Genomic DNA, 24,946 nt, shown 5'->3' with positions numbered 1-24,946 from the left:
AGAAAAAAATAGAATACGATCGTGGCAGATTTTAACGACTGATGCTGTGACAGCTTTGTGCTGTGTGTCACCAATGCTCACGCTGGCAAAGATGTACCAGCTGGGTTGAAGCTCCTGAGAGCAAACAAGGCAAACACAGCCACTGATGTGGAGCCAAAAATGAATCTGGCGGCGCTGGGAACCGCAGCTTTCAAACCGGGTGGTGCTAAAACACCCCCTCACCAGCGCACCTACCACAGCTCCAGGTGCGCTTCTCTTCTCTACCAAATCCCATTTAGCTAGTTACAAAACACAAATCTAGAATAAATGTGCTATTTATGCAAACATACACTTAATGTACTTTACAACACAACTTTCCCGGCTCCCGGGCAGGATTCTTCGAGATCCCGGAGCGCTCCGGGTGCGGTCCCTGCCCTCCCCCGGGGCTGGAGACCGATCTCCAGCGCCTCGCAGAGACAAGAGGATGCCGCCGTGCCCGAGCTATGGCAAAAGCTGCCCAGGTCCGGCTCCCCAGCAGCGGCGAGGGAACATGGATCTGGGGAGAAGAAGGGTTTTCGGGAGCCGGGAATCCCCATGCAGCGGCGCCGGCGATGCTGTGGGAAGGGGTGAGCGGGGATTTGGCTGAGGCGGCCGGGACGGGCAGCGCCCGGTCCCGCTGGGCTCCGCCGCCCGCGCCGCAAGGCGGAAATCCCCGGCGGAGGTGGCGTGGGAGGGAAAAGGGAACGGCCCAAGGCGGGCAGCTGAACTCGGCCGGGCTCGGCACGGCTCTTCGGCACGGCTCCGGCACCATGAAGCCGCGGGGGTGAGTTGTGGTCGCGGGGGAAGGGTCGCTGCTGCCGCTCCGTGCGCGGCGGGGAGCGGGGACACGGCGGGTCCTTCCCGGCCAGGGATGCGCATCCCCCTTAGGGAAACGCGAGGTTTGCTGCTGTAGGGGGCAAGGAAAGCGCTGCCGGGGGTTGGGCTGCTTAACTGGAGTCAGGGGCGACCCCTGGCCCCGGGACCGGCGGCGGAGCCGCGGGAGCGGGCGGGGAGCCGGGTGTTGGTAGAGCAGCCCGGCCCGGGGTCCCGGTCCGTTCGCGGCCATCCAGGGCATGTAACAGGCCTTTTTCCGGCTATTTTCAGCTGAAAGGCTGCGATGGGATGTGGCTCACCTGGCTTCTATTGCCCAGGGTAGCGCTTCTTTACAGCAGGTATTAGAAAAGCTCCGCCGGTGACCTGCTCAGGGCACCTGCTGGCCGAGGAGAGCCGTGCCGCAACAAGGTTAGGGGACAAAGTGGGTCTCAGCAGTGGAACAAAGCCCCCAGAGTTGTTATTGGATATCAGGATATCTCTTGCCTGGCTAGAGCTTGCCACAGCAGCAACATCCTGTGGCTTTAAGATGAGTAGTGATGAAAAAGTTGAGGTGCAGGTAGGAAGAATCTCTCACCAAGCAAGAACGCATGAAAGGCGAAGTGCAACTTTCTCCTGTTTCACACAACATTTAAAAAAATTGCAGAAGAGGAAGGTGTGGGAAAGAATTGAAACACTAAAAAAGAATTTTTTAATTTTTTTTAATTAGGAAAGCAAGACCGAAGGAGGTAGTGCAGCTATGCCAGCACTATTAATTAAGCTCACCGCTAGTGTGATGGGCACGGGAGCTGAGTGAACACAGAGGCAAAAGCAGGCAGAGCATTTCTCCCTTTTTCCAATTAAAGCTTGGAATTAAAACTATTCCAGGGAAACACTGAGGGTTGACGCTGACCCCACAAACCATATCTGCAACTTCCTCCAAGTAGGAGGATGATGCATTTCTGATCTGTCCAACCTTGACTGCGGCATCACTTATTAAAATCAGAAATCAAGATCTGCGTTGTGTACATACATATGAGAATCAGTGCTGGGTGAATATCTAAATGTCTGTTGGCATTAGGAAATGCCTACCGGGGGAATTCCCTAGAGAGTCCCATAAGGATCAGTCGGTTATTGTTATCATTCTATTCAAATGAGCTGCTATATCCATAGCTTCTAACTTGGGTGGGGAATAACACAGGCATGGGATTAAGAAAGATTGAGGACTACATGAGCTGAGTTTGCCAAAACAGACCTCTAAAAGCCTGGCACAAAAGTGATGACAATGTAAAAAATACAACAGAAGTAAAAAGCAAATCCAGATGTAAAAGCCAGTGACAGAGGCAAAACAGAATGCTTAGGTGTGCTTCCTTGGGTTTGAGATGGATGGCAGATTTACTGAAGTAATAGAGCAGAAATTCTCTACACTGGGCATCCACTTAAACTTTTCAAGCCTCATCTATCAAATAATTTCAGAAGACACAGAAAAAAAAAATAAAGTATTTTCTTTATACAAAAAATAATACAATTCAGACTGGTTCTCCACTACAGTTTCTCCAACTCAGTCTCTGGAAATGGGCCTTCAAATAGAGGAAGATTTTGTGTCAGGAGTGTCCTCTGCTTTCTGCATGGGAAGCTGAATATGTTTGGGAAGATGATAATTTTCTTGAGGGGCAGGTGGGAATTAGAGACACTCCTCTGCAGAAGAGGAGCCCCAGGCAGTAAAGCTGGAGTAAAGCTGGGCAGAAGCACAGCTTGTGCCTGGGAAGTGATGTACGAATTCCTGTGCTTGGCTGGACAAAGGAGCAGAAGCTGTGGAAAAAGGGCAGGAAGCCAGGAAGAGAGGGGATTTTGTAAAACATAGCAAAGTGAGAAGTGGCTGCTGGGGAGTGAGCTTAGGTTAGGGCTTGGAGGGAGGAGGGCCAGGCAGGGCAGGGTTGGTTTGGAGGGAAGGCAGTGACCGGTCTGGGTGGGAGACTCGAGCTCAGTCTTGGATAGAAATGGCCTGTGGGAGCAGCTGTCCCTTTGCCCCAGGGCTCAGTGCTGGGCCTGGCTGAGGGCTGAGAGCACTGGGGGAAGGCAGCCAGCTGTACCTGGGCAGTGTGGCCCCAGTCCTGCCTGCACAGGTGAGCTGGGGATGCTGGTGACAGCCCAGTGCTCCTGTCCCTCTGCCCTTCAGCTCAGCTTTACTGACTGCACCTTGTTGTACCTGGGGCAATATCAAGGTGGGCAACTGCAGCCACACAGTTCTCATTCCAAAACCTTTCCTTCATCCTTCTTTCCCTTCCTACTGCAGTCTGGAGGAGAGAGCACAATGTGTAACTAGGTGTGGTGGTGAAAGGCCATTTTAAAGTAACTCACAGTCCATTTATCTTCCTTAAAACCCCTGTGGGATGAGGATGATAAATCAATTGGACTTTATAAACGGGTTAAACTGGGTTTCCTGAGGCATCCTTTCCTTTGGGGAAACCCCTGCACAGATTTGCTCCTCCTGAGTAATCAAACACATCAAATTCTTCCCATCAAAAACCTTTGCACAGCACTCCACTGTCAGCAGGTTTCCTGTTTACACATTTTTACTGAGTGCACAGCCTGGTGGGCAGCATGGCCAGCTGCTGTTTGTCATTTAACCAGACCAAACCATAACTCCTTGAGTTTCAGCAAAAGGCTGGAAAACCTGTTTTTGACCTGTGCAGCCACTGTCCTGCCCAGTGACTCAGACAGACTCCAGAGCCTGTTTGTCCAGCAAGCCAATCGATCCTTTCAGAAGAAAAGACAGGCCCAACACCAGCCTCATGCCCTCTGCCCTGATTCCAATATTAGTGCATTTTGCTGCTATTCATGGCCTTGGCCACCAAACCACTGCTGAGTTGTATAAAGAGAAGTTTTGCAGCTGTCAAAAATGCAAATCCTTAATGAGGCACTACGTGGGAGCAGTACCTAATTTACCTACTTCTGCCACTATATTAAAACAATCAAAATTGGGTTTGTTGCTTATTTAAACAAAAGAGATGCAGAGTCACTTCTAACACTCGTTTGCTTTTTGTTTTAGGTATGGATTTCTATTATTGCTCCTTCATATCCTGAAAACAGGTAAGTTCAGAAAAACTCAGTAAAAATTAAACTGCCCTCCCTTTAATACATTTGGCCAAAGGCACAAAGTAGTTGTAAAATGTACAATATGAACATCTCTGTGTTTTCTACAACACACTGAAGAATTCTTCAGTGTGAAATGTTTCTCTGACATGCATCAGGGAAAGAAGACACAATCAATTTCTATCAGTTTCATTGCAGAGAATAGCAATGGACCTTATGGATGCTCTTGCTCAGATTGCTTTGCTTGCTTTAGAGATCTCCCTGTGTCAACAAAAGGCCTTAGAAGTGGAGTAATAACAGCTGCCTGTATATATATACATATATGTATATATGTGTATGTATGTATATATGTATATATATACATGCCTGTGTATTCAAAAGTAGAATTATACATCATGGTATCAAGTAGCCAAAATCAGTAATTTTAATTCTACTTATTACCAGTAAATTTACTTCTATTATTAGTAATTCAACTTTTACTACTGTTCTAAAATATCCCTTGCAAAACAAAGGTAGAATTAAATCACACCACCTCGTGATATTTAAATATTCTTAGAGTTCTCTCCTCTGTTCTTGCTTAATCACTGAGAAGGACCTCAACAAAGTCACCAAGGAAACTCCCTGGCCCCAATATCAGGACAAACTGTACCAGATTCATTCTCAATAGTTGCTGGCTGGCCTGTTTCTGGCCAGTGATGGAGTTGCACCCATCTTGCCAGAGCTTTACTTTGTCTACTGTTCCAATGGGTTTCCCAAAATCTGAGCCAAGGAATTGTGTTGCAATTCCCATTTTAAGCCTTTTACTTCCAGTCCCACCCACGGAGTTTACCCTGGTGAACACTCTGCCTTTCCTCCTGCAAGCACTGTGCCTGCCTCAGTGGAATTTTTAGACCAGGGTGCCCAACTCAGATGAGTAGCTGAGCAATTTCTGAGTCCAGCCCAGCCTCACAAAGACAGGTCCCCCTTCAAGGCTGACATCTCCCTCCCACCTCACCACGAGCTGTTTCTGCATTTCCAAACCTCCACTCCTGTCATCTTCCTTTCCCTCAATCCCTTCCCACATAATCCCTTCCCCCAGCAGTAATCTCTCCCATCCAGCCCCACGCCTGACCCTCTCTTGCCTGACACAGCTCATACCCTGCTTTGTTTATATATATCTATAAAATATATACATTCATATACCAGCCAGCTGCACCAGAGGGGTTTTGGCTGCTCTGGAGGTGATGGATCCAGCAGGGAGGCTTTGGGCAGAGCTGCCCAGCCCTGTGGCAATCACTGACCTGTGCTTTCTGCATCAGCTTTCAGCCACCTTTGCCTTGCTCACACAGAACAGAGGCCACCTTTCCTCTGGAAGGCAGGAAAAGTGTTCTGAAAGCCAGATACAGTCATGACTTTACCTCAAGTGACCCTCAAGATGTAAATGTCTAATGAATGTGGCACTGGAGGTATCTGGGTGTGCTGGTTTGCCAGCTAAGAGTATTTGTTGAGAGGGTGTCACTGATAGTAGCAGTAAAATGTGGTTGCTTTGTCATGCTGGCTTTGAGAAATACTGCTTTTACTCCCCTTCTTAATTTTTTGTGTCTCAAAATAATGGCAGCACTCGTTCTTATCAATGTTTCCACTTCTTGGGATTTAAGGGGAGTTATTTGGAATTTTTCTTAATTAAAAAAACAAAACAAAAAAAATTCCCAAAAAATAAAAGGAAAAAAGTGATTATTAAAGCATTAGGACTTGAATGTGTCTGCAGTCAGTTTGCAAAGTGAAATGTGGGTACCCATGGTGCTAGGAATGATTAAGACTGGTTGGCTCTCAGAGAAAAGTTCCCTTTGGACAATGCACAGACAAATGGACATGGAGAGAATTAGCCACTGGAAATTTGGGGGGTAGGAATGCCTATGAAGTGAGCACACTCACCCACCTGCTTTAAAACTAATACTGGAGTCTATATGTGGTAGAATGTACTTGAAAATAATTACTTTTTTCTCCACAAAACCTCCCTTTTTTCTCTTTCTCTCTTTTAATCTTGTAGTTACTGCTCTAGAGAAGAAGAACATCATCAGTAAACTTGGAGACAACGTCACACTAAGTTGCATTTATACCAAAAAAAACTTGCAATTAAAAAATCTACGGGTGTATTGGCAGATAGCTGATGATTCCTATCAAGAGAAGTGTTCAGTTGTACATGCACTGATCTCTGGCCAAGATGATAACACAAATCAGTGTATTCGCTTTAAAGACAGGACTCAGTTATTCTGGGATAGGTTGGAAAGTGGTGATTTTTCTCTGCTATTGCTAAATGTCAGCCAGAATGATGGACATACATACAAATGTGTAGTGCAGGAGAAAACTGAACATCCCAAAGTGATTCACCAGGCAGAAGTGGCTCTCAGTTTAGCAGGTAAGAACTTGTGTCACTTTGCCCAAATTCTCATTTCCGCTTTTCAAATTTGAGCTATTTTAATATTCTATTTAAGCACACCTTTAATTTTGAAACAGACTTTCAACTACTTTTCAAACTGCCCTTTGATGAAATGAAGTCCACTTAATTTAAATGTTACTGACAACAAATGTAAAACTTGGAAAAAGCATGTGAAAACTATTTACTGAGCATGTTTTTCCTCTTGTTTTTCATGGATATGAGGGCTCTTCCATGTGACTGAATGACAGCAGCTTAAGTTGGTCCTTTCTTCCTTTGGGTTTGGCTTTAGCTTTTGGCCCTCCCAGTGATTCTCTCAGCTTCCAGACCAAACCTGCAGGCGTTTCTCTTTCAAGCCATGAGGGTGGTGTGAAATCCAGCAGTTTGGCTTCAGGATGCATCTCAAAATTTTGCCTTTCCTGTATGTTTCAAAATGCCAACAACTGTTTCTTTTTCTTGGTGCTCTGCAGCGAGTTACAGCCAACCAATACTCAGTGGACCAATAAGAAACAGTGACAGCCCTGGGGAGGAGGTGACCTTCAACTGCAGGTCTGGCAATGGATACCCAAAGCCCAATGTTTACTGGATCAATAAAGTGAACAACAGCCGCCTGTCTCCATCAAAAATAGAGATAATACCCCACGATGATGGCACTTTCAGCGTTTTCAGCACACTGAAGGTGAAAGCCACTTCTAACATGCAGATAGAGTGCTCCATAGAGAATGAGATGCTGCAGGAAAATCTATCAGCTAACTGTAAGTTCCTTCATGCTGCCTCATGTTTTCTAGGTAGCAGGAATATCAACCAGCATGTCTCTTAGGTGTGCACTAACGAGGGCTATGCATTAATTCAGTAGTTCCAAAAAGTGCTGAGAAGGTCTCAGGCTTTGTTTCAAGCTCTAGTTATGCTTAGCCATGGACTTGATGTTTAATTCTTCCTCACTGAAGAATTAAACATCAAGTTTAATTATTGTCATAACCACCAAGTGTGTTATGAGAACAGCACTGAGAAGCTCTTGCATCCAAGGAATTTTCTGAGCTTAACGTTTTAATTCCTAAGGAACATGATGGTTTGGGGAGTCAGGTTGTTTTTTAGGGGCCACCATACAACAGATCCATGATTTCTGACCCCCTACTCAATGGCCTTGCAACATTCACATTTGCTTTTTACTCTGCCTAGTTCCAAAGTTCAATTTTCAGTTTCTCCAAAACTCAGTTTAATACAGTGCACGACTTAAACTAGGTCTGCAGCAAATGGGCAATATGAGCTCAATAGAACAATGTAAAACAACAAAAGTATCATGATATTTATTGCTGATGTGATGATTAATAGTAAAAGCAAGTATTTAGTCACTCAACTCTTCACAAAACTAGAAAGCTTTTTTAAAAAAAAACAACCTGTTAACAAGTTTTAGTTACAGTACGACTGCTGCAGTTCATTATTTCCAAAAAGCTGTGTAGAGAATCTGTCTGGAGTGGGAAGGCTGATCTGGAGGTGGCTGTTTGATCTCATTGCTGTTCCTGGTCCTGCCTCCAGCCAAAATTTTCTCTCAGAGGTGCATCCTGGTGCAAGAGATAGTAATGTTTCCATAACTGTAGCTGGAGACCCACAGCTAATTTACCTGAGCATCCCAAACACTGATCCCATGACTGTAGGCAAATGATAGAAACTGTTTCCAGGAACAAAAATTGAATGTATGAGCAGAAGTTGCACAGTAGAGTGTTTATGTGATTATACACCATGATGTCATCCCAAATTAAAGGAAAAACTAAATAACCTCATCATTAGTTTCCTGATGGCAGTGTCATGTTGTCTTCTGAGGGAAAAGACCTCCATATTACTATTTTTGGGGGGTTTTTTTAAGTCTCACAACTGCACTTGAAAGAGTAAGAGATGTGATTTGAAACCTTCAGTTTGCAGCAATGAGTGAAGATTCTTCATTAACTTCAGGGAAACAGGTTTTCACCCATTTTTCTGAATACCATCAGATTTACATTATAGATTCTATATAGATTTATTTTCAACTGAGTCTAGATACAAACCCAAATATACTCTCTCATAGTCTCTCAAAGCTGGAGGGAAAGAAGAAAAAGGAAGAAAGAAGTATGGATGCACTATGATGACAGGGAGGAGTAAACTGGTATGTAGACATAATTAGTTGGAGATGAGTCTCACTCAGAAGGAATCACCAAAATCACAGTGGTATGAATAGCACAAATCTTTAGTCCTTCAGAATTTTTTTATGCATGCAAAACATGGTGAAATATTTTCCTGGTATGAAATGTGAACATTTACACCGATGACATCCTTTTCTATTTTATTCTAGACACACAGCAGAAGAAAAGCACTGGTTCTGGCACAGAAAGTGATGAAAACCTAGGGAAAAAAGGACAAGGTGCTCAAGCAGCTGGCATCATTGGCATTGTCTTTGTGATAGGTCTTCTTACTGGTTTAATCTGCTGGCTGTGGAGAAGGAGGTCCTCTAATCTAGTGTCCTATAGAGGTAATGAGACACTTTGTTTGCATGACTAAATTATAATTCTTTTTCACTTGCCAAAATGCTTGATGTTATCCAACAAGAAGAGATAAAGTATGACTAAGCTGCCTGCACACGGCAGCAGTAAATCATGCCCTTATCAAAAACTTGGGGTGCCCTGGGAGGAAAAGTATTGCCCCAGGATATATTATTCTTCATGTTTTTCTCTTCCTGTGTCTGAGCCTCACAGGAAGTAATTTCTGGATGTGAGAGTAACTCAGACTTTGTGTCTGTTCAGGCCATGGCTTGTCTGGGATTGTTTTGTTGAGCTGTGATCCCTGCAGGCTCCTCCTGGACAGATGGCATGAAACGGGATTGGGGTCAGTAGCTCACTCACTCAGCACAGTTTGAAGCAGAAATCAGAGCATAATTCAGTCCTGAGAGCTTTAGAGTCACTGGCTGGATGATTAAGATCCTGCTGGGATCAAGCAGAAATGTAGCTGGTCTCACCTGTGTACCCTTGTGTAGCTGGATTTGCCCATGTGTGTGACTCTGAAAAACCTCTAAAAGGCTTCTTGTGGACCAGCCTGAGTCTGCCAATACAGCTGGACACTTGCTCTAAGCCCTTTTGCAGCCATCCAGGAGCTAATATCTAAGAGACAGAGCAGGGACAACCACACTTTTCATGGACAAATCCGTGTTTTCAGTGCAGGCTCTCTTCCTCAATGTTAGCAAGCTTGGGTGCCTCAGGAAAGACCAGGGGAAATCAGGGTAGTGATCTTGTCCAGGATCTGCAGCAGCTCTTGTAGAGGTCATGTCCTTCCTTCAGAAACAACCCAAGAGTGAGGCAGGACTCTGTCCCAAGATGAGGAGCAGGGCTGTTGTTTCAATCCCAAAATCTCTCTTTTCTGAAATGGTGGCTGGGGTTGTAAGCAAATAGAACATTGGCCTGCATTTTACAGAACATTTAGCACATTGAGCCCTCAGCTTTGGTGGATAATATTAATATTGCTTAATATTAATCTCATTTTTCTGAAGACTGTGGTTATCTATCCCACATGCTGAAACCCATGCCTTTGTTTCAACAGATGGCCAACCAATAGAAAACCAAGGAGGACTCAACTGTAAGTATTAAAAATGTTTTGTCTCAAGTGACCTAACTTCATAACTTCAGTACTCAAGTTCACCACAAGACTTTAGGTTAGACATACTGGATGATACAAACTGAAGCATTTTTTAGGCATTAAATCCTAGGTGTTCTTTAACAGGGACATCATTTGCATCATGTCTGTGAGCCTGAGCCTATATACACTCAATTCTAAAATAAACCCTCCTTTCCCAGAAAAAACACGCTCTTCAGACCCTCACCATGTTCATATTTTTATAAGCAAGAATGCAATATTGCAGGCCAGCTGGTTTACAGATTCATTTGTTACTTATAGTAGGGAGAAAAATGAAAATTGGGTGAAAAAACTGAAGACAGATTTGGGGAAAAAAAAAACCAGAAGACTTGCAGGAGTACAGGGTGAAATCTGCCTAGCTGATATCTCATTTGGTAGTTTCTACTGAAGCTAATGACTGTTGGCTGTGTGTCTCTGCAGAACAGGCAGAAAATACTGTGGTTTCACAAAAACTGTCATACTTAAATAATAGTTTGATATAGCAGATGCTGTGAATGTACCCAATTCATAGTATCAAGCAGAAGCTTTAATAACCTTTAAATTAAACCTAAAAAATAACCTTTAAATTAAAAAAAACTTTCTCTGGAACTGCTTTGGCAGTCATGGAAAGTGGGTTAATGGTCAATTATTTTCCAGACTGCAGCCTGATCCCCAACATTTGTGTTTGCTAAACATCAACAGGCATTGCACTCTCTCCTGCAGAGCATAATCTATGGAGGAGGATGGATTTTCTCCTTAAAATAAAGAGACATTTTGTCCTTTTGTTCCTGGGAACTGCATTAACATAACACAAGCAGTTGATTTAAGGTCAACTTTTCTTCTCCAGACTTACTTATACCAGGCCTGTCTTGGTTAGATCCCTGGATTTAGCCCATTAGTAAAAAAAAAAAACCAAAAAAACTCTGTGAATAAATAAGAGTAAATATTTAACTTGTATTGAAGGCTGCTGTAGCATGATTTGTTCATTAGGAACAAAGCAAAGGCACTTTCCAGATGCTGTCTTTTCCTTGTCATTTCTCCACTCCACTAGTGGAAGAGGAGGTGGGACAGCAGCCTTGGTGTCTCACTGATGCAGAGGCTGTCCCACCTCTCAGGGCCATGTTCTGGGCATCCCAGTTTAAGGGCAACCTGGATCAATACCAGAGAAAGGAAAATGCTCCAGGAATGTGATCTCTGGTGAGAGACTGGTCATGTCTGTTTAGGCTGGAGAAGGCCAGGCTGATTAAGGACACAATAACAACCCTCTTCAGAGTGTCCTTAGAGAAGGAGGGAAAAGTTATTTATTGTGCTAACCCAGCTGACACTGCACTTAAGGCATAATAAACTTAAACAAAGGAGATTTAAGCTAGTTGTTAGAGGAAATTGTCTAAGGGTAATTACCCTTAGTAGTTGAGCACTGAGGCAGAGTTTGTCCAGGCTATCAAGTCTACATCAGTCCAGGTTCGTTGCTTTGTTTTTTCTTAACAAAGTTAAAAAACAGTACCTGTCTGAAATTATTAGGAAATAAAGCTGGTACAAACCTTAGTACAAAAGATAGGATCTAGGAGAAATTCTAGCCTAATTCAATCATTATTTGGTGTTTTCAGTCCTGTTGTGTGTGGTAGATGGGGGGTAAGGCCCTGGGGAAGTGCCCAGCATTTTGCTTTTCAATGCTGCTGTAAATGCACTTCTGTTTCTGGCTCCTTATGAAGAAGGTCAGGTTGCTTCATGGCAGTGAGAATTCTGAATGCTGCAAACCAAAATGGGACTACTGAAACTAACCTTGCTGATACAAAGGCAAAAAAGAGTTTGGAAACTGGGAGGAAGGTGGACTGTAAAGAAGAGTAACTCCATCCTGGTGGGATTAGTCTCTCCAGACACCCATTCCAGTCAGTGGAGCAGGATGCTCTGGTGAGGAGAAATTCAGAGCTGGAGCAATTCTGAACTATTAGCTGGAAGAATGCCCTCATTTCCTGAGAGGAGCCTGGGGAATTTGTATTCTCTTGGCCACAGAGAGGCTTTGTGCATCTCATTCTCTGAAATAGTTTTAAATGAACCCAAGGTAACACTGCTGTCCTCTCACATGGGAGGCCACTTTTTCCATCTGCACAGAGAGGCACACCCAGGCTGTGGAAATGAGGACAGAAAGCCCCCAGTGTCTTGGGTATCCAGGCAGGACTTGTCCCCAGTCAGTTCTGTCTCAGCAGCATGAGTGTGTTTCCATAGATTTGCAGTTTGTTCCACTGGTTACATAGGAAAAGCAATGCTGGGAATGATAATTTCTGGACAAGTTTTTTGTCTATTATTTTATAGAAAGAAGTTGTTTTGTTTTTACAGCACCTGCATAAATGGAAGGTCTGCCGAGGATTTGGGCAGCTAGAGATGTGTCAAGGGAAGCATCACTCCCTCAGTGCAGCATTGTTTGTGATACAAGTGACAGATTTCTGCCAAGAAAGATGGAAAAAAAATAAAAAAATAAAGCTTCTAGAACACAAGAGAGGGGAAAAATCTGCTGGATTTTCATTCCAGCCACTGACTGTGTCCACAGAAGTCATGTCACCACTCCAGCTCAGCACTTTGGACAGTCCTTTGTGACTGTCAGTGATTTGGGCACCTGTACTGGGGAAAGCAGAAAGCCTGGGACTCAGCTGCTCTGTGCCAGACCACTGAAAGCTGGTGCTTGTCCAGTCTCTCATCACAATCCTTGAGGACTGTCAGGAGCAGAAGCAGCCACATTTCAGGAGCGTGGGACATTCTTGCTGTCACCTTACCCTGAGGATGACTACTGCATGTGAAGAAAGGCAGCTAAAACAAAGAAAGAAAACTGAAGGACTCTGCAGAATGCAATTTGTGACCTCTTCCATGTTTCCCTCTCTCTCTAGAGTACAATTCTTTTGTTGTCTGTTTTCACCAGCTGTTACTGGGAACAGAACCAGGCAGAACACTTTGACCCAGTCCTCCAAAACCAGGAGTTGCTCTAATGGGGTCAAATACTGAATGTGTTATCATAAGAGAAGGTGCCTTCTTTAAGCCTTGATAGCAACATTTTGGTTTTTACCAAATATTCCACCAAAAAGGGGACTTCCACCTTCAACAGGAGCCAGCTGTGAGAAAAAAAAACAAGCTGTGGAAATCTAACCAATTAAAAATAGTGCTCTCTGCTATGTAAATGTCATGCTACCTGGACTTACCCTTCTCAGGATGGAACAAAAACTGTGGTTGAGCTCTGCCTGATTCGACTGAATCTTTATTTAAGCACTTTCCCATGGTTTCCAGGGAGGATTTTAAACTGAAGGATTTAAACTGAACTTGTGATTGTGTCTCACCCTCACACGTGTCCAACAAAACAAAGAAGTGCAAATTCTATCAGTGTGCTGTCCATGAATATCCAGAAAGCCAAGAACTGCATTTTCCTTGTGCCAGTGCATGTGCCTTGCTGTGTCAGCCCCAAGTCAGCCAAAATGACTGGCTGAAAATCACAAAACAGTAAGCTTTGCTGATGATCTTGAATTCTGAAGGAGGAATTTTTACTAGATCTCTTGCCTAGATGGAACAGTTTCCCCATCTTGTCATGGGAGGCTGGAGATTGTTATTTTAAACAGAGCTCTGGAAACACTTGACCTCTCCTGCACCAGTTGCTAGACTAAAATTGTATGATTTTTGTGAATAAGTCACAGCCTTGTTTATTCTTGCTCTGTGCGTGAGAAGCATCAACTCTGAGCTCAGACAATGATTTTTCATATCAAGATCAGCTTTCAATTCCCAGACAAGTGAAAATTCTGTTATGCCCACATGATGTGGAACTAAGACCATTGGGCAATAGTGCAGCAGTGATTTTTTGTCAAACCAATTCCCCCAGGGAGGCTCCCAGCTGAGCAGCTGAGCTTCTCTCATGTCAGTGAATCCAGATATTAGATATTTTCTGAGTCCAAATCCAGCCTTCAGTGTACCCTAAAGGGAATTTGCTTGAGGAAAGCTTGCAGACACCTCAAAAATGTGACCAACATCTGTGCAGATGTGCAGGGTAACCATTTCCTAGTGATCCATAAAAAGTCATAATAAAAAAAAGATATTTCCTCCTTATCTGTCACATGAAATTGTTCTGTGCAGCCTCTGGTGCTGCTGTACCTGACAGGAGCCTTTCCTACAAGTAATTTTCCACTTTTATATTCTGCAACTGTAACAGTTCAGAGATGTAAAAAGTGACCTAGCAGCCACTCCACAATATGGTATTAAAACAAATTTAGACTGGTTGGATTTTCTTATTTCTGGGCTACTTCATGGATACACCTAAATACAAAAGCCTTTTCTTGCAAAATCTGTGCTTTAGCTATTCTTGGAGGTCAGCAAATCAACCTAGATGATGGTTGTTATCATTCAAATGACTTGGGAATTTTGTTATAGCAGTTTTTATCTTCACATACTGTGTTTATATTTTAAATAAAATCTATTCATTCTTCTGGATGTTTGACTAAATCTATCAACACACAGAGAAAAATCCAAGCCATTGCCCCCACCCAAAGTGGCAGTTTTACTTTTAGCCACATCCCTCTGTGCTCCTTTTCAAAGCCCTCAGACAAGGGGAGACAAACACAGCACAGAGCTGACCACCTTTGCTTTATTTTGGCTCACACAACAAAACCCCTTGAACAACACAACAAACTCAAAAAAAACAGGTAGTAACCTGAAGGCAGCACTAAGCCTGAGCTGATTAATCCATTTCTCACCCAAATTTACATGTGCAAAGGTACAGCACACGCTCCTGCTTCCAGAACTGAAACCAGCTCATTGCAGTCCCGCAGACCAGTCTTGCACATGAGCACCAGCATCCCTCTCTTTGCCTTCACTAGACTGCAGCTCACTTAAACACAAGTACAGGAAAGCAACAGTTGATGCAGCTTTGGAGGAAGACTAATAAATGGATTCACTTTCACAGAAAAGTGAGACTTTTGTTGTGGCATGGCTGGTAAACCACAAATGGAAAGCCCCAAGAGAAAACATATGTTGCTACTTAGTGATCTGAATCCATCTGTCCTGTTGTCAAACTCACTAGTTAAATCTTTTTACCTATGAGAGCTGAAATATCTCTTTTGCTCAAGAAAGCATTTCCTTTCTCCAGCTACCCTGACTCCAACATCTGTTCTCAGCAGCCATAGTGCTAGGTGAAGAAAACTTACTTGTTGCTTTCCCAACTTGCAAAGTGAATCTTTCTCTTATTTGTAGCAAAAACGCACAAAAGGTCACATTACCCCCAGGTGTAATTTCTCTAACCTGTCTCTTTTCCAGAGGAAGAGAAACTGCTCTAAAGAACTATTGAGTAGAGCCTAACTCCACAGGAAGAAAACAACCCCAGCCCCATGGCTGTAAGGCTCTTGGGAATTTTCTTCTCAATACGTGCTGGCCATTAGAGCTTCCACCACCTTCATGGTATGATAAGGGATGGAATCATTGCAATCCAGTCCCCACTTGAGGATTGTTGTGGAGCTCCTGGAGCATGTCTGGAACAAGGACACAGAGGTGATTGGGGGGCTGGAGCGCCTCAGTGATGAGGAAGAGACACCTCAAGAAGAGACAACTGAGAGGGGATTCAGCCATCTCTGTCATTGTCTGCAGGGGGGGTCAGAGCATGGAGCAGGCTCTGCTCTGTGGTGCTGAGAAATGGGACAAGAGGAATGGGCAGAAACTGCTGGACAGACAGTTCCACCTGATAATAAAGAACTTTTTGTTGTGGGTGGCTGAGCACTTGAACAGGAGGCGCAGAGAGACTGTGGAGATCTTCCCTGGAGATGCTCAAACGCTGAGTTATGTGTTCCAGGAGACTCTGTGTGAGCAGGGAGCTTGGACTGGATGACCAGCTGTGGTCCCTTCCCAGCTTGTCCATTCTGTGTTTATAAAAGGCACCCCACCTGTTCTTTGAGTTGATCTCTGCATCTGGCATCCCAGGGAATTACAGAGCAGTAGCTTCTATGTCATCCATCTTTCAGGACACACTTATGTGACAACAGGTTAGTTTGTACAATTACCTTCCAACACAGGAAAAATGCTTCCAACATTTCCTGTTGGAAATGTGTTATCAGCACCACTTAGCATAATTCCTGTATCTGAACCATGCTCCCTGCTGTCAAATGCAAGTCCTTGGCAGCTACTCGTGACATTACCATTAATCACAAATTCTTTGTCTGTATATTGGTAGGAAAGAGCCAGTCTCCCATTTCAGTCTGGCACAGAAAACCGCTGTGTAGAGATAGATGCTCATATATCAAAGATGTTTAGGCTGATCTTTGAACTTGCCCAAAATAGGTCCCAACAATTTACTAATAAATTACTTATTTGTTTTTCTGTGATTCCAAGAAGCGCTGCTTAGGACAATTCTCTAATCGACAAACTTGGACACAGAGTCATGCCTGGGGTCACACAAGGCTGCCTGTAGCTGACTTGGTGCTTACACTCCTATCTCCAGCTTGCAGAGACCCCTTTCTGGGGTCTGGACTGGAAAGTCTACTTTTTTGCAGCTCAGTAGACATCATAAATCAACAGAAACTGTTTGCTAATTTTGAATGGGATTACACCACACAAAATAATGATCACCTCTAGAAAAACATTTAGGAGGCAGAAGATAAGATATCTCACTCAAACTGGAAATCTTTTAATAATCTGTCACTAAGAAGCAGCAGTAACACAGCCATAATGTGGACAGCGAGTGACTTTGAATGTTTTCATTTCTTCTCCCAGATCTGTGCTGTCACATGTCATCCCCCTTACAGGGCTGAGACTGAAGTTTCAAAACAAGATCAGATTTGCTTGCAAGAACAATTCTTCCACAGCATCATGCTGGGCTAGAAGCAACTCTACATCTCTTGATTCATGTCTCTGTCAGACATATCCTTACTGTGTTACCTAACTTCTAAAATCCATCACCACTGCAGTTTCCATAACTAAAAATAGGTCAAGGAATAAAGGTGCAAAATGCCTGAACTGTAGCTAATTTTATAACAGTAGGCAAACATGAAATATCTTTATCACCTTATTGGAAGTCTTATTAACCAGCTCAGATCAGTGTGATTAAACTCTGTGTCAGCCAAGTACTACAAGTCCCATCATAAACCTGGTCTTTCAAGGCCTTTTGTTTGATTTTCCCTGCTCTCATGACCCGAGTCTGAGTGTGCTCATATTTCCATCTGGCTGTATCTGCAGCACAGAGGGCTGCTGTCTTATTCAAGATATGATATTGAGTTCTCTTATCAAAACCATGAGAAAGAACCAGCCCTGTGCTGGTTCCTGACCTACTGAACGAGGCAGGAGGGCTGACAATAAGGGTCAGGTAATGCCCATGCTTTCCTGGAGAATTCACTGAGTACACAGGGTGTACTCATGGACTACACCCCAGGAAGCATGCCCACAAACTGAAGGACTGGAGAAGCTGAGGAAGTGGCTTTGGAGACAGGGAAGTCTCCAGGGATCCCTGACAGAGTGAGCCTTGGTGCCAGGTCTCTTCTCAGCAGCTGGAGATCCCATGAGGAGTCCTGGGCACACCCCAGTGCTGAGGGGTAAGTGACTTTGAGCAGGAAAAATTAAAAGAACACATAATTAAACACATAAATACATAAATAACCCCCAAACTTTGCACAACTGTTCTGTTTAACTTCAGATTATCTGTTTATTATTTGAAGTTGCATTTTGCATGACTACCATGAGGCAAACAGCTGCCTGCCCACAGTTTTGTATGGGACAGTTTGATCCAGCTGAGAGGAGGAACAAGAAAGAAAGAGGGGGGAAAAAAATAAAATCTTTTAATCTGCTCCAGCCCAGCAACAATTCACCAGTCCTCAGGAGATGAAGGTTTGTGGGGAAATTGATTGGTTTTTAATATATTTTTATGTAAAGTAGCCCTTAAAGAAGGGCTCCCACTAACAAACATTCTCTGGCCAGCTGGAATCATTAACCACAAAACAAACAGGCATGCACAGAGTGAGCCAGTGCCTTTCATCAACATTTTTGGTAATATTGCAACTGCTGACAAGCTTCATACAATGTGCTTCAGCTTCATTTTTGAGCAATTCCTACTGCATCACAACATAATCTGGTCAGAAGAGTATTCCTAAACAAAAACAATTGTTTTTCAGAAACAGAAAACTTGGCCAAAGGAATCCACCAGATTCTGTGGCTGTATTTATTGCATCAATAGACCTTTGAGTCTTGGGAAACAGTACTAGATAATCCATGTGTCATATACATCCAGTAGTATTTTATACCAAACCAGCTTTTGCATTAAAACTGGTTTTAGTGTTCCCAGGTCACAGGTGCTTGGGTTTGAGCACCCCACAGCCACGAGGGATCCCAGGCACAAGAGGGTGTGTCCCTGCCTGCATATTTTTCAGAAGATTTGGGGTGTGGTTGAAGGGCAGGAAAGGAAAGGAATTGTTTGGTTTATTCTCCAGGCAATGCTGCTGCAAACAGCAAGGAGGGAAGCGCTGAACTTTTGCACCTCGGCAGAAGCCAGGTGAGAAGTTGTCTGTGAAGCTGGCAATGGACCCTAAACCCCTCCTACACAGGCCTGGCTCTACAGCCCAGCAATTTTACTAATCTCCCACTGCATGTTTTACAAAGCAAGCTATGATCCTAATCTCTGCACTCCCAGATGATGGGATAGAGCACCCAGCCTGGCAATAAACACTTGCATATCATATCTCTGGTAGATCCTATCTCAGCTGGAAGCTCCATGCAAGCAGTCAGCAGGGTTGCAGAGCTGAGCACAAAGCAGCCACAGGAAAAAGTGTATTTGAGCAGAGGTACAGTGCAGTTCAGCAGAGTGCCAAATGCTGGTCAAATTTTGCAAGGACATAATCAAGAAAGCACATGGCCCCCACAACATCCTTGTCTGAGTGGCAGGACTGTCACAGACCAGATGCAAACACAACTGGAATATCCCTGCTTTCATTCAGACTCTATTTTTTGGGAAGGGAAGATTGATATTCCTATCTCCCCCGCACCCCAGCATGCCAAAGCTCGTCTCCCTGTTCACTGCCTATTTTTCACCCTCTTGAGGTGCTGCTCCCCACAGGTTGGCAGAACACCAGCACCTTAATTACACCATTACCAGAGCCTGCCTGAACTTTCACACTAGGAAAAATTTATTTCATGCTTTCTTCCATGAAATGTAGAAATAAATATTGATTTTTAGTGAAGGTGAGGTCCAAGATCTGAACAGTTGCTGCTATATACTTTGCCCATCACAAAGTCCCTGCTCACCTTGCTGTCCCTGTGGGTCACAGACACAGTGAAGGTGTTGCTTTAAGGGCCTTTGGACACTCACAGCACAGCAGGTGTTGCTGAACTAGACAATTTCCCCACTATTGGACCAACTTCTGATAGGCCAGAGGTAAAGAACTGCAGATAAAAACTGCAGAATGGGCACTTTGATTGCTACTAACACTTACATTAACACATAACCCTTCAAATATAAAAAAAACCCCTCTACAAAATACAGCAAGAGAGGCTGGATCTGCTGTCATGTTCAGAAATGGACTCATTAGGCTTGACAAAACTCACACAGGACAGCACAGAGCATGGCAGGTGAGAGTATAAACCAAGCTGTAGGACTTTTTTTGCTCTTGGATCTCATGGTATCCCTGCCACGCCTAAATGGAAGAACCTCTCCTATAATTAGGCTTAGGCTGAGTGTTGCATCACTGCAGGACTGCAGTGGGACCCTGCTGAACCTCTCCCAGGTACCTCTGCTCAGTGCCTGGCTTATGCAATTCACAGGCACAGTTACACCCCCCAAATACTATTATAGTTGCAAATAAGCTGATTGGAATGTTAAATACCTTTCAAAAGGTGGGTGTACTCCCTGCACATTTCTAAGCAAAGCAGTCCCTCCCAGCTGAAATAGTCTATTTTATGTCTTGCTTATGCAGGGAGGAAAGCAACCATACATGGAGCAAATTACACTTCCAACACCTCCCAGTGCTTGCTGCTATTTCCTAGGAAAATCCAGAAGGTTTGTGGCAAATACAACCATCAACACCTTTACAGAAAAAGTACAAATCCTCCCTCTTGGTGTCTGAGATCCTGAGCCCTGTGTCAGCCACCCACTGCAGGCTACTCTGAAAAAAGAGGAGAGTTGACTTCAAAGAGAAATAAACAGGTAAGAGATTGCCCCAAAAGTTTTATCATTTAAGGGATCAAACTGACAAAAGCAGTAGCAAAAATCAGCCTCTCATTCGTTCCTTTCTCACGGTCAAGCTGAATTTTTGTTCTCGTTCCTACTGGCACATTCAGTTCATTAGGCCTCGTCAACAGACACATATTTCTTGCCAAGTACCTCCTATTGCCAGGACTTGGGAGATCTCTTGGAAAAAAATGCTGCTGGCTGCCACCTCTTCCTTTGCAACTGAACATGCCACTTCAATTTCTGCTACTATGGCTGCACCATGAAAGATCTTCCACTGTTGCTCAAGTGGTTCAAAAGCCAGCATGAAAACTCATTATTTCTTCATACCTCTGCATCTTCTCTCATCCTGGGATGACAGTCCTAACCACATAAGGTTAAATACATGGAAACAAGGGAAACCAGCCAGAAGCAGGATAGCTCCCCACAGGCTGGAAAGCCTCACTCTGCAAATAAATCCAAAATGACAAATAAAGTACACAGATTCAGGTGCTCACCAGCCTCATGTAAACAGTCTTTTTGTTTCCACCTGAACTGGAGAAGGATTAAGGTTTAGCAACAGGAAGTAGAGAAGATGAGGATGGTAAGATACAGCTACTGCTGGTCTCTACTGCCTTACCCAAAAAAGCTTGCTGTCTTCTGCTCAGAATCACAAATGGAGTTTGCATTTTCCTTCTGATGATAATCTGGTTTAGACTGTCTGTATTATTTGGTTCATCTGATAGCAAAATGGGGGCAGGGCAAAGAGAAAAACTCACATTTATTAGTAATACCAGATAGGGTCATCAATATGTGATGAATAATTGCTAAAAAGAGACTTGCTTTTTTGGAGTACTCTGCCAGCAGGTTTAGAAGTCATTTGGATAACAAACACAGAGGGGAAATAAACAACTGGAAAAAGGAATATTGCAAGGTTACAACATGCTATCAGAGCACCAAATGAAAATAGTTAGGGTCCCTTGACCAGTCTACACCAATACTTAGCTGAAGGCAAGTTTATATTCCAGATACTGGAAATTCAAATATATAAACCATTCATTCTTCCATCAATTCACTTATAGGTGATGAAAACAGTCTGGCTCTGACTTTGGAAAGTATCTGATTCAGTGTTTGAATTAGCAGATATGTGGGCAACAAAGCAAGGGAGCTGTGTTCTGTGGAAAAGCAGGCTGTGTTTTGCTTCAGTTGGAAACCTTTTAGCAAATATGCAGGATAGAGCAAATAGAGAGGAGAAAGCACATTTATGCACCCTAAAAGCAGCATGACAAAGGTACTGAACATGTGAACATCTCAAAACACTGAAGTGGAGAGCCCCAGGGACTGAAAACCAACAAGACATTAGGCAATGGCCTGTAATACATGAATCAGCTTAAGGATTTGTGTTGGCGTGGTAGCTTGTCTCAACAAAGTTTTGTTCTGTGCTTGCTGCATTGCAATGAGTAGGAAGCAGAAAAAGGCAAAACAAAAAACAAAACATACCAAGAGGCCTGCATGGATGAGCGAGGAGATCCTGGCAAAACTCAGGCACCAAAGAGAGCATGCAGAGGGTGGAGCAGGGATGGGAAACATGGAAGGAACAGAGACACTGTCTGAGCACGTAGAAACATGGTTAAGAAAGCCAAAATCCACCTGGAATTTGATCCATTCAAGGTTTTGATGGGATGCACTAATGAGTGCTGAGGGAGCTGGCAGATATTGCAAGGCCACTCTTGATAATCCTTGATGATGATGATGGCAATTGTGAGCAGTGCCAGAGAAGTAGAGGAGAGCAAACATCACCCCAGTCTTCAAGAAGAGGAAGAAAAAAGATCCATGTTGAACACAAGCCAGCATTGCATCCTCATGGCAAGGAAGGTTAAAGGTATCCTGAGCTGCAGGAGGCAAAATATTGCCTGCAGGTTGAGGCAGGTGATCCCTTCCCTCTCCTCAGCACCAGTGAGGCCACTCCTGGAGTTCTGGGCTCCCCCATAGAATACATATATTCATCTGAAGGGCCACAAAGATGATGGAGACTGGATCTTTCTCACATCTTTCTGTGAGGAAAGGCTGAGAGAGCTGGGGCTGTCCTGCCTGGAGCAGGGAAGGCTCACGTGGGGTTTCATCGTTGTATGGAAATTTCTCCAGGGAGGGTGGAAAGAGGCCAGAGCCAGGCTCTCTTCAGCAGGGCCCAGGGGCAGGACCAGAGGAAATGGGCACACATCCCTGAAGATCAAGTAGGTGGTTTGAGCAGGGGAGCAGAGCCAGGTCACTTCCAGAGGTCCCTTCCAAGCTCAACCACTCTGGGACTGGGGAAAAGCCATGACTGGATTTTGGAAGTGTATAGCCATAACAACACCACTCTCCTCTTCAGATCACTCAACCCATGCTAAGTTTAATAGGATGATGTTGGAAGAACAAGAAGGGTAGGAAGGAAAAATATTTCTTTCAGTTTTTTCTTTCTGTCAAGATAAACAATTGTAAGCTAGTACTGCACTGCTGCCAGGTCTTATTTTTCTTTCAAGTTTGACTGCACCCAGGGTAGCACACTGGAACACTGAGCAATCACAGCGCCTCACTTCTGGCACACGAGCCATTGATGACCCTGGGGAAAAAATCATCCCCAACAAAAAACAACTCCAAACCAAAGCCCAGCCACCCACTGGAAAGGTTTATCCTGGTGAGCAGTCAGCACAGATGAGCTGTATTTATCACTGAAAAATCAAACTGAGTGAAAACTGTGCGGCCAAGCCGACCCACAGCCTTCACTCCAGCCATTAAATGGCCACAGGTGTCTGTGGCTCCTGTATTTCTGTACACTGAGAGGTTTTAAAAGAATGCATTAGTGATCCATATCTGCTACCTCCTCCTGTAAGATGGGAGGACAGGAATAACGTGAGAAAAGAATGGAAGACACAGAGGGTATCTAAGCACAAAGCTTAGCCTTTCCATCCTCAGGATTTATTTTTGCTGGGTAATACTTAATCACCAAACCAGGGCACTTGGAAGAAAAAATAAACACAAGAGAAACTTGTATTTAAAGACACAGGACTTTAAAGGGATATAGTGGAAAAGGCTGTTGAAATCACTGGACACACAGGGGAATTACTCCAGCTGATGGTTTAAATTCAGGCTTGTTCAAAGCACGTAAAGGAATTAACCTATGAAGCATTAGGGAAACACTGTCAAATCCTTAAACTTTGTTATGGAGTGATTTTTTTTTTTTATCTGGAGCAGGACATGACACCTCTTAGTCAGATTCCAGCAGCTGAATTATCTTGGACAATACTTCTGAATACATCTGCTGTTGTGAGAGGAGCTCTCAGAGTAGCATTAAGATCTTCCAGAAGAGTAACTCTTAGAAGAGCATGAGGGAAAAAAAACCACCAATATGACTGTTTCTTGACATTAATGCAGCCATAGATGGTTTTGGTACTTCATTGGGAATTCTAGTCTTGGAAGCCTTCCATTTTTGTATTTCAGTGCTGGAGTGAAAATAACTTCTACAAACTCAGAAATTTCTGTCTTCCACCCATAAAATATGAGTTGCATCAGCATTCAAAGCTTTCCAAAAGTGAAGTGCCTCAGGAAATACTCTGGATTATCACTGCCACAGGAGCAATTTAACAGCTCCATTATGGCCCTGTTTGAGTGAGAAATTACATATTGCTGAAATACTACCATGAAGCTGACTGATTTATCAAGTGTTACTTTTAAAACAATTATGTAGGGTGTGGGTGGCTTTGTTTGTTTTCTGTAATAGAATAGTATAGTGAAATAGTATGATGAAAGATGATTTTCTACACTTTTTCCATTATTTAACTTCTAGCTTAATACAAAAAAAGATCCAAGAAAAAAAAAAAAGGCTTATTCTAAAATTTAAGTAATTTTTTTTTGTATAAGTGTTACATATTAATATTTAAATTCATCCAGCATGATTAAAGAGCAAGCTCTCTGCTAAATCCAAGCAGAGGAGTGGAGATGAATGAGAACAATGGTTGCATTACTATTATTTATCTTTAAGAGTAATTATTATTTAATTATTATTTAAAAATCATTCAAATCAATGGGTATGTTTTATATAATTAGCATGTTTATATAATGTAAAGGGCAACACTAACAGTGCATTAAGAAGTGTGTGTGTGTACATCTGTAAAGTGAACAAAGGGAGATGTCAGAAGGATTTAATTCAATGCAAGAGAGACTACACAGAAGCTGGCAGTTTTAATCAGTGTTGAACAGAATCCACCAAATATACTGTTCCACAACTGCTGAACTGTGCAATTATGCAACTATGTGCAAAAAAGCCCACCCTAGTGAATAAATGTCCTTGGCAGCAAATGCCTATTGAAAGGAAAACATAAATTTCTTTATGAAATGCCACAGCAGACCAGGCCAGACCCACAGCTGAGCCCACAGCTCAGGGAGATGCAAGAGCTCTCAAGGAAAAAAGGAAGGCTTCTGCCATGGCTGGCTGAAAACATAAGGGGTAAATATTGCTCAGTACCTGCACATCAAAAGCAGAGAGCCAGGGAAGAAGCAGTGCTTGATTGCAGAGCAAATAAAAGAAACATGTTTTTGGCTCTGTAGAATTTGGAAAGGCATGCTTAGAAACTGCAAGGGGTAGCTTCTGTGCTCAGCTGTACAGGAAACCAAATACATGAACATCAGTCAGAACTAATTGTAAGATAAGAGTTTTTAAATTATATTTTTTTCTTCAATAGAAAGAACTAAGCAAAGTCTCAAGTGCCTGCTTAAGCTGAGAGACAAGAGTTGTTTTAGAAACACTGTTCAGAACAAGGATTTTGCCATTCTCAAGTAGC

The 24,946-nt window shown here is 43.4% G+C and overlaps 1 protein-coding gene across 3 annotated transcripts; it reads left to right on the top strand.

The window, feature by feature from the left end:
* Positions 1-160: 160 nt before the first annotated feature.
* ICOSLG (inducible T cell costimulator ligand) lies at positions 161-14,440 on the top strand. 3 transcript variants are annotated; one of them, XM_033511895.1, is made up of 7 exons: positions 161-500; positions 3,881-3,921; positions 5,954-6,322; positions 6,811-7,095; positions 8,667-8,843; positions 9,905-9,940; positions 12,314-14,440. In XM_033511895.1, the coding sequence occupies exons 1-7, from the start codon at positions 307-309 to the stop codon at positions 12,322-12,324; spliced, it is 1,113 nt and encodes a 370-aa protein (XP_033367786.1). In that variant the 5' UTR covers positions 161-306; the 3' UTR covers positions 12,325-14,440. The 3 variants fall into 3 exon arrangements, with proteins under 3 accessions (XP_033367786.1, XP_033367787.1, XP_015496644.2); XM_033511896.1 differs by lacking the exon at positions 161-500 and adding an exon at positions 507-605; XM_015641158.3 differs by lacking the exon at positions 161-500 and adding an exon at positions 664-802.
* Positions 14,441-24,946: the final 10,506 nt, after the last annotated feature.

Source organism: Parus major, chromosome 1, assembly GCF_001522545.3.
Source record: "Parus major isolate Abel chromosome 1, Parus_major1.1, whole genome shotgun sequence".
NCBI lineage: Eukaryota > Metazoa > Chordata > Aves > Passeriformes > Paridae > Parus > Parus major.
Note: the sequence above shows the minus strand (reverse complement) of the source record. Positions and strands in the feature narration are given on the sequence as shown.

Bases quoted from the DNA above. Each gene is read 5' to 3' on its own strand.
- ICOSLG (XM_033511895.1), top strand. From the start codon at position 307: ATGTGCTATTTATGCAAACATACACTTAATGTACTTTACAACACAACT. The intron at 501-3,880 runs GTCCGGCTCCCC...TTTTTGTTTTAG, and splicing joins CTATGGCAAAAGCTGCCCAG to GTATGGATTTCTATTATTGC. The intron at 6,323-6,810 runs GTAAGAACTTGT...GGTGCTCTGCAG, and splicing joins AGTGGCTCTCAGTTTAGCAG to CGAGTTACAGCCAACCAATA.